General features: G+C 34.7%; 1 protein-coding gene and 1 long non-coding RNA gene across 2 annotated transcripts; both read right to left on the bottom strand.

The window, feature by feature from the left end:
• Nucleotides 1-519: 519 nt before the first annotated feature.
• LOC140136084 (uncharacterized) lies at nucleotides 520-1,660 on the bottom strand. Its single transcript, XR_011856610.1, has 3 exons — nucleotides 1,546-1,660; nucleotides 1,129-1,242; nucleotides 520-636 (listed from the first exon to the last, which is right to left on the bottom strand). It is a non-coding gene; the product is annotated as an uncharacterized lncRNA (long non-coding RNA).
• A 45-nt stretch (nucleotides 1,661-1,705) lies between these two features.
• Nucleotides 1,706-7,227, bottom strand: LOC140172686 (uncharacterized). Its single transcript, XM_072195818.1, has 4 exons — nucleotides 7,098-7,227; nucleotides 5,505-5,750; nucleotides 3,290-3,403; nucleotides 1,706-1,740 (listed from the first exon to the last, which is right to left on the bottom strand). The coding sequence occupies exons 1-4, from the start codon at nucleotides 7,165-7,167 to the stop codon at nucleotides 1,706-1,708; spliced, it is 465 nt and encodes a 154-aa protein (XP_072051919.1). The 5' UTR covers nucleotides 7,168-7,227.
• Between the last annotated feature and the right edge of the window lie 2,975 nt (nucleotides 7,228-10,202).

Here is a 10,202-nt window from a genome sequence, read left to right as displayed (position 1 = left end):
AGGACCTATTTTGTTATTTTGTAACTGTCGTTCTTCATTTCTCCTGAACGTTTTGTACAGTCATTTGCCGGGGTCATTTGACGTCTAAATCCTTCCGCATTTGGTGTAACTTTGTATAGTTCCCGTTACAAATAGCACCTGAGCGAAATATATCAGCCTCTCGAGGGTACTAAATTTAAGTCAATCGTGCTTGTTTTATGAGAACAATAGAGTAGAATCTCGTCTTTAAAAATCTGTTCAAAATGTTTCAAATCGATTTTGAATTAGTGACAGGCTGTCGGAATGATATTACTATTATTATTATTATTATTATTATTATTATTATTATTATTATTATTATTATTATTATTATTATTATTATTATTATTATATAATTATTATTATTATTATTACCATTTCTTTTTCTTATTTATTATTATTATCGTTATCTAGAATGCATCTCCTGTACGTATATATTTTATGGTGAATTTAAACACAAAAATATTAGTGTTAGCTCAGTGACTAGTCGATTAGAATACTTACCCTGGTCACAGTTTTCACCAGTCCAGCCTGGCGCGCATACACAAGTGTAGAAGTTTACGTTATCCTCACAAGTTGCCCCATTTTGGCAAGGATTTGAATCACATTCATTCACAGCTTTAAGAAATAAATACAAGAATAAATTTGGGTTTAGAAACATTTGGACCAGTTGGAATGTAGCTGGAACCATGTAGCCCTATACTTTGTCGTCAATCGGGTCTTCAAGCCCTTACTACATGTACTATCAAAAAATATTTCAAAGAACTCACTGTCACTCGTATTAAAAAAGAGGGGTTTTGTCAACCCATACAATTGGTCATATTGGTGTTGTGTTTTTAAATCTACACCGTTACCTAAGTGCAATGGACATTTAATGAAACAAATACAATAAACAAAGCCCACTAATGTAGGCTTTTGTTTTATGTAAGAAATGAAACGCCAAACAAAATTTAACATTTTGAGAAAAGGACCCACAATCCTGTGTGCAGATCATAGGAATCATAAATAGAAATTTTAACGTGAACTCAAAAAATAACGTTTTTAAGCTTGAATCTTCCCAGCTAGCTCAGTGACTAGATTGAGCAGTAATATGATGATAGCATACTTTACCCTGTTCACAGTTATCACCCGTCCAACCTGACTCGCATACACAATTGTAGAAGTTTACGTCATCCTCACAAGTTGCTCCATTTTGGCAAGGATTTGAATCACATTCATTCACAGCTTTAACAAAAAAATTAAAAATTAAATAATAAAAAAGCCACGGCTCCTTTAAAACATCATCTCTATATTAGTGCTCGTTTATTGAAACTCTGAAATATTTATTATTATTTATTTAAACACCACTGACAATAACGAGGAAAGACAACAGGCAAAGCCAATTTATAGAGCATTGTTGCCGAATCCACACACTACATGTACATCTACATCTGCACTTGACATAGTCCCTTTGTCAGGATATCGACACACTTTATTTCTGATTTGGCGGAACGACTGAGGGTTGACTGCCAAATAAGCCTTTCTTACCTATTTCACAGTCGGCTCCTTCCCATCCACTTTGACAAATACAACTGTACATATTAACCGCATCAACACAGCGTGCACGGTTTTGGCAAGGGCGTGACGAGCACTCGTTGATATCTAGAAGAAATTTTACCATAAAACTGTTGTAAACAGAAATGTTACCTCAAGACTGCACCTCTACAGCTCGCACATTCCACTCTTTTCCCAGAACAAAACAGCAACAACAAGATCAAATGCAGGCCCGTAGCCAGGATTTGTTTTGGGGAGGAGGGGTGCTGATTTTGTTCGGGGGGGGGGGCAATTCTGTGAAAAGTGAACTATCTTCCCCAAAATTAAACCCTTTTTTTATCAAAAAAGCTTTAAAAAAAAAATCAAATGTTTTTGGCTCCATACGCTCACAAATTCTTAAAGTCCAAACTTACGCCTTGCTTTAATTCACAATAACACGTGTCAGTCACGCAAAATGCAAAGCCCAGTTTGCGCTTAGGTCTGCGCCCAACTGTGTGTACACAAATCCAAATGTCATAAGTCCCATCTATTACGAGCTGATCATAGTACACGGCCCTGCACTTCTTAGATCGCCTTAATAAGAGTTCGAAGCCCTGTCGTCAACAGAGGGCAGTAAACTCGAGGTAAAGAATATCCCATATCGCACTAATGAGCTGGGCAGTAACCGTAGAAAAAGGTCGTTTCTGGCGAAAATTGACAAGTGACTTGCACAAATTTCTAGATACAGTTACTATAATGTCGTGCGATATATTCAAACCATTTGTTAACCATTTCTTTATTAGGGAGCAATAATTATTTATCATGAATATTATTGTCATGTTGATGACAGCATAGTTACTCGCATTTTGTTCATTTTTAAATTTTGAAACATTTAACGCTCAACAGTCACACAAAATCAATCACATGTATTTTTCTTTATTTCACCAGAGTGTCCTTGCCAAGATTCTAGCATAAGACTATGCGCTTTCTCAAGATACAGCCTTCATAAGTGTTAGGTCACTTCTGTACAATTCTTATAATTTGTTTCATGCATACAAATAGCGATGCACGTTTTTGTTGTGTTTTTGATAGGTTTTCATGTCCAATTTTACCGATAAAACATTATTCCCTATAGAAAAACAATATGGCAAAACATACAACAGTTTGTAACATTCTCCATGAACTTAACCATCTATGTTTGGATTGTGATGTAATTAACGTGTGTAATGAGATTTTATCTTTCTGATTCTGACTTGTAAAATATTATTTTTCATCACAATTTCTCATCAAATTCATACATTTCTGGGTCAAAAGTCAGGTAAAACACTTTGTGGTTTTGAAATTTGGTTTAGAAATAACGCTAATAAAATCATTTGGGTTGATCAAGCAGTTGCTTTTTATGATTTTCAAGGCAATATGCATAAATGATGAATCTGCATGTACATAATTTTTCACTTCAGTAAGCTCGTCTTTTGACCAACGTTCGTTATTGATCACGGGTTATATTGTATGCGATTGACATCAAAGAACCACATGTGTATGAGCTTGTGCATTTAATTGAATTACACAATGGTTATTCAGGTTATTGATCGCTAGATGGAAGCGAACATGATACATATTACGTAGGATTCCATGCCTGTGCGGGGATTTGAACCCTAGCGACCAGTATGAACACTTTGAAGTGTTAGCACCTTGCAGGGCCGTGAGTATACCTCAGTGACTAGTAGATTCAGCAATCTTAATTTTATAGTATCCTTACTCTGTTCGCAGTTGTCACCAGTCCATCCTGACGTGCATACGCACGTGTAGGAGTCTACACCATCCTCACAAGTGGCTCCATTCTGACAAGGATCTGAATCACATTCATTCACAACTTGAAGAAATAAATAAAAGAATATATGTTGCTTTAGGATCGATAAACTTTTTCACCAGTAAAAGGTTGGAACTCAACGGGTACAGGAAAACTTACATAGCACATAAAACAGGAGGTCTCGTAGCGCTGAACAAGCCAAAAATAAAACCAATACAAAGTTAATAAAAAACCTCTTTTAAGGTGGCTGTGTACTCTCAGACATGCATGCAGTAAAAGTGCAATAACTTTGTAATTATTCGCGCAAAACATATAAAAGTATACATTTTATGAAGGCAAGACATCAATAAATCTTAATATAAATACAGATTTGGGGTAAAAACAACAATTTTGAAGAAAATCACAAAAAGTGAGTTTTTGGCAATATTTGTTAGGTACATCATAACAAAAAACACTCTTTCCAAAATATTTTATTTTGTTTTTAGCTCAATCTTGAGGCTCCATTCCAAAAACGGTTTTTTATTTTTTGATATTGGCCTTATTTTTTGAGATATTGACCATATAAGGCATCAAAATGAACTTTTAAAATTCAAAACGCCTATTTGCACAAAATGATGCCCAAAATCGGAAATAGACCAAAATATAAAAAATGAGAAAACCGTTTCTTGAGTCGATCATGCTTTTTACGATGATCATATTTGCTTACCTATAGATGCTGTATTTATTGAGTTATCGTGTACCTAAATCGTCATTTTACCGAGAAAATGAACATTGAAATAATGGCCGTTGAAGTTTAAAGTGGTCACATTTTGCACTTTCATCGAATCTCACAGGAGAATGCGACAGTTTTCGTTTTTGAAACTTATATTACGTGAACATCGGGTGAATCCACAGCCCTTGAGAAGTTTGAGCGAAATCCATTCATAACTTGATATTTAAATCGGGGAAAGAACTTGAAAAACCCACATTTTATCAGCTAAAACGGAGCCATTTGACCACTAGGTTTTTGTGAAATCAGTGCTTCCGTGGTGTTTCCATAAGATGCGCCGCGCAAGCAGATAAGCGTCGCGTATGCGTCGCGTATTTGTGCGTTAACAAATTGCGCGATACGCAACGCGATGAGTTGTTGCGCGCGTGTACCTTGCTGGTACAACAAAGATTTTCTTTCCTTTTCAATTTCAAACACGAGTGGAATAGTGAAATAAAATCCTTAAAATATTGCAGTTGGAGTTTATAAATCTGGATTTTCATTCCTTGTATTTATAAATAATATAACAAGGTACAAACATATCATAAAAACTCAATTTTGAGAAAGAAACAATGGCTAGAGTACACAGCCGCGTTAAGTAATACAGTCTATATACGAGTGCAAACACACATAAAACTAAACTTGAAGTGAACAAGAAAGGCTTGAACAAGTGAGTTTAAGCCACGATTTGAATAATTGTGAAGTCGTCATCGAGTCTCTGACAGTGATTTGCATTACATTCCCGCTCGCTCTTAGGGGCATGATCAGAGAAAGATCTGTCATAGGTTGTATATAGTTAGATGGTTTCTCACTATTGCAGATTCTGTAACGCTGATCTCAATGGAGGATTATAAGGACACACCGGCTTTGACAAATAAAACAGGGGCCAGTCTTTTATGACTGTACTGGATAAATAATTTATATGCATATCTTGGCTAACCGTATGGATTTCCTATTCCGACTAACCACAGATATGTGTTCCAATATATGTGGCTAAACTGGCTACATGAGGAGATAATGAGATTAACCCGTGCAACCATTGTCATGGCATACTTCCATATCCCCTCCTGGCTGAAATGCGGGGGTACGTAAAACCACTACCATATAGCCCATCATAATGCTCCTTGGTCATTCATGTTTTGTGTTTTTACTTCAGAAGTTCAGAAATAATGTACATCATCTGCACCTTCAATGCCAAGTGTGATATAGACATTTGTTTAAAAATACAAAGCTAGAACAAAGGCTGATAAATGCAGACTTAGAGGAAGAAAGACTATTAACTTAAGCTTTATTTTGTGTATTAGAAATGAGACGCCAAATAAATTTAAACGTTTTGGGTAAACACGGGAAAGGACATATAATCATGCGTATGTGTGGTATAGTCGTGACGGTACCGGGTGGTGATGATGACCATACCTGTAGTGACGTTACAAACATGTTGTGCTTCATCACTTTCGTCAAAACAATCTGGAATGTCATCGCACTTCCATGCAATATCGATACAACCACCTGCTTCACACTGGAACTCAGTATCTGAGTGACATGCACAATCAGATTCGTCACTGTTATCTGCACAGTCTATGAAGAAATCACAACGGTAGATTTGTTGCACACATGACAGTCCATCGGCACATGGAAATTCGGTGAGAGGGTTGCAAGAATCTGCCAAATATAACGTAAGTATGTCAGGAACCAGCTTTCATAATACAGAATCAGGTTAAAAGTTTTTATTCAGTCGGATTGCAACACAAGGGTACATAAAATTACAAATTCGTTTTGAGTTCCACAGAAACACGATTTTATCTCGTTCGGTGTCTTTATTTGTGTGGAGTGAGCGGAGCCTAATGATATTTCACTGTCTTGGGCGAAATAGCGATAGAGACGGCATAACAATTTCTCAAGTACGCCGGAGACGATGTTGGACAAGCATCATTAGGGGAACAGTTATACTAGCTAGTGAGTTCTCACGAGACGCAAGCAGTTGGGGCCGACGTCCTCGGCCCCGTGCCGAAGTGGAATTTAGGGGCGTTTACCCTTATGCGAAAAAAACAAAACAAACCAAACCAAACAAGAGAAAACCAAATAACCAACACTAGTATTAATTTTGTGCATAACCAGTGTCCTGACTGAGAGCAGGATGCGGGCCGGGGATAAAATAAGGTAACATGACATTCCAAGATTTAATGATCAATTGAACTTGCCAAGACCTTTGGGAACTTGCAATACTCGATCTAATTTTGGTCATTCTTAAGTGGTAAGTCTACTGCCGAATCCGTTGATGAACTATGATTGCTGTAAAGCCATTTAGCCATAAGAGTGAAAATTTTGCCATATTGAAGCTAAACTGATGAAATATAGTGCACAAGTGGAATAAATTGGCACGGGGGGGGAATGGCCAAATATATGGCAAAATATTGGGAGGATTTACCCCCCGGATCTACGCCTATGGTAGCTATACATCACTGCAACTGGATCAAATATTTTCAAATTGATACTTTAGTGATTTCCACTTTCTATTATTGCCCTTTCTATCTCATTAGGAAATAAATAAATTTAAAAAAATCTAACAGGCAGTAGTATGAAACTTGAGCACGAAATTGGTACCGGTGAAAGCTTTTATTTTATCATTAAAATCAGTTAATCATCAATCCTACAAATGCACCTATTTCATGAAAAAAATCAATACTATAGTCCATATACCTTCCTAAAGTAAAAAAAAATTGAGATTTTCTCAAAAACTGCTAATTTTCGCAGGAATCTGTTATGCTAGTTGGATTCCTTACACCATTTTCTTTCAGAAAATGTTAGTTTTATATACTTCTCATCATTGCATTTAGAGATAAAATAAAAAAAACAATATCTGAATTTCTTTTTCGAGGAAGGTATACAGACTAGAGTTACGGGATAAAGCCCGGTATAAAATATGAAGAGCGCCGCTAATATGTGAGGCGATTCAATTTCTTGTGCGCATGGTCCTGTCCCATTGTTGTATATAGATCCCATAAATACCTTGTGCGGTTGTTGTGTGCAGCCATGCAAGTAACATGAAGGTCACCGTCACCACCGAAATTGCATTCATGGTGACTGGTCAGATCGAATGACTGGACTCTTAACAATAAAAATACAACTCTTTGGTATCTGAAAAATTATAATAATAATAATAATAATAATAATAATAACAACTATGAAAATAATAATGATGATAATAATAACAACAACAACAACAACAACAACAACAACAACAACAACAACAATAATAATAATAATAATAATAATAATAATGATAATGATAATAATATAATTTTTTATTATTATTTTTATTATTATTATTTCGAAACCGATGCTTATTAAAGTACAGATATCATATTTCATTTAATGAATGAAGTAAGCTACTCTTTCTCCCGCCCTTTCTGCATAAACAGTATTTTATATATATATATATTAGGAAAGTTTGTTTTGATGTTTTTTGCTTGTTAGATATTTTTTTTATTTATTTGTAAAATACAAAGAAATTGAGAAAGGTTGAATATATTTTGTTAGGCCTATCTACTGATGATAGCATTTTTAAAACATAAAGAAATAATACAAAAAAAGAAGGAAATCACAGACTTAGCATGAATCGAGTCAGAAAGATCACTTGCTATATTTTTTATATTTCCTGTTTGTTTGTCTGTTTGTTTGTTTGTTTGATTGTTTTTTTTCTACTCAAGATACCATTTACGGTGCGATTTGCAAATCACCCGTTGCGACATGCATCATCTTCTGTGAACACGTGCGAGCCCACTTACGGCCTGCATCATTTACGGCCTGCATCATTTTCTCAGAACGCGCGCGCAAACAGCTATCTTCTGAAGATAGCATTGCAGGCCTAATAAAACAACAGAAAATATTTCACAAATTTAGAAAACATCTGTTAGGAAAGTTTGTCTTTGATGTTTGTTTGTTTGTTTGTTTTTTCCGCTATCTAATACTCAAGAGAGTATCATTTTTATAAAATACAAAGAAAGTAAGTAAGAAAGGTAGACAATATTTTGTTATCTACTGATGATACCATTTGGAACCGTATAAACTAATTTTTAAAAATCATAGATTTAGCATGAGACAAGTCAGAAATATCATTTGATATATTTTTTATGTACTACATGTTTGTCCTTTGTTTGCTTGTTTGTTTGTTATCTACTCAAGGTAGAATTTATGGTGTGATTTGCAAATCATTATAGGGCCTGTGACATCACGCATATCATCTACTGTCAAAAAAACGCGTTCAAAGCCTTCTTACTATGCTTACGGCTCGCATCATTTTCTAGTTAACTCGCAAACGGCTTTACGGGCTTAATAAAACAACACAGAAAATATTTCACAAATTTAAAAAACGTCTGTTAGGAAAGTTTGTTTTGATGTTTTTTGTTTTTTTGTTTATTTGTTTGCTTGTTAGTTTTTCCGCTATCTACTCAAGATGGTATTTATTTGTAAAATACATAGAAATTGAGAAAGGTTGAATATATTTTGTTAGGCCTATCTACTTTTTTTTTTAAAACCTAATGAAATAATACAAAAAAAGAAGGAAATCATAGACTTAGCATGAGTCGAGTCAGAAAGATCATTTCCTATATTTTTTATATTTCATGTTTGTTTGTTTGTCTGTTTGTTTGTTTGTTTGATTGTTTTTTATCTACTCAAGATACCATTTACGGTGCGATTTGCAAATCACCCGTTGCGACATGCATCATCTTCTGTGAACACGTGCGAGCCCACTTACGGCCTGCATCATTTACGGCCTGCATCATTTTCTCGGAACGCTCTGAAGATAGCATTGCAGGCCTAATAAAACAACAGAAAATATTTCACAAATTTAGAAAACATCTGTTAGGAAAGTTTGTCTTTGATGTTTTTTTGTTTGTTTTTTTGGGTTTTTTCCGCTATCTAATACTCAAGAGAGTATCATTTTTATAAAATACAAAGAAAGTAAGTAAGAAAGGTAGACAATATTTTGTTATCTACTGATGATACCATTTGGAACCATAGAAACTAATTTAAAAAAATCATAGATTTAGCATGAGACAAATCAGAAATTTCATTTGATATATTTTTTATGTACTGCATGTTTGTCGTTTGTTTGCTTGTTTGTTTGTTATCTAATCAAGGTAGAATTTATGGTGTGATTTGCAAATCATTATAGGGCCTGCGACATCACGCATATCATCTACTGTCAAAAAACGCGTTCAAAGCCTTCTTACTATGCTTACGGCTCGCATCATTTTCTAGTTAACTCGCAAACGGCTTTACGGGCTTAATAAAACAACACAGAAAATATTTCACAAATTTAGAAAACGTCTGTTAGGAAAGTTTGTTTTGATGTTTTTTGTTTGTTTGTTTATTTGTTAGTTTTTCCGCTATCTACTCAAGATGGTATTTATTTGTAAAATACATAGAAATTGAGAAAGGTTGAATATATTTTGTTAGGCCTATCTACTGATGATAGCATTTTTAAAACCTAATGAAATAATACAAAAAAAGAAGGAAATCACAGACTTAGCATGAGACGAGTCAGAAAGACCATTTGGTATATTTTTTATATTTTATATTTCATATTTGTTGTTTTTTGTTTTTTTGTTTTTTGTTTTTTTCTACTCAAAATACCATTTACGGTGCGATTTGCAAATCACCCGTTGCGACATGCATCATCTTCTGTGAACACGCGCGAGCCCACTTACGGCCTGCATCATTTACGGCATGCATCATTTTCTCGGAACTCGCGCGCAAACAGCTACCGGTATCTTCTGGGGATATCATTGCGGGCATAATAAAACAATATTTCACAAATTTAGAAAACATCTGTTAGGAAAGTTTGTCTTTGATGTTTTTTGTTTGTTTTGTTTTTGTTTTTTTGTTTTTTCCGCTATCTATATAATACTCAAGAGAGTATCATTTTTATAAAATACAAAGAAAGTAAGTAAGAAAGGTTGACAATATTTTGTTATCTACTGATGATACCATTTGGAACCGTATGAACTAATTAAGAAAAACCATAGATTTAGCATGAGACAAGTCAGAAATTTCATTTGGTATACTTTATGGTACTACATGTTTGTCGTTTGTTTGCTTGTTTGTGTC

Source organism: Amphiura filiformis, chromosome 16 (genome assembly GCF_039555335.1).
Source record: "Amphiura filiformis chromosome 16, Afil_fr2py, whole genome shotgun sequence".
In the NCBI taxonomy this organism is placed as follows: Eukaryota; Metazoa; Echinodermata; class Ophiuroidea; order Amphilepidida; family Amphiuridae; genus Amphiura; species Amphiura filiformis.
The sequence above is the reverse complement of the archived record's forward strand: the minus strand, read 5'-3'. Positions and strand labels throughout refer to the sequence as shown.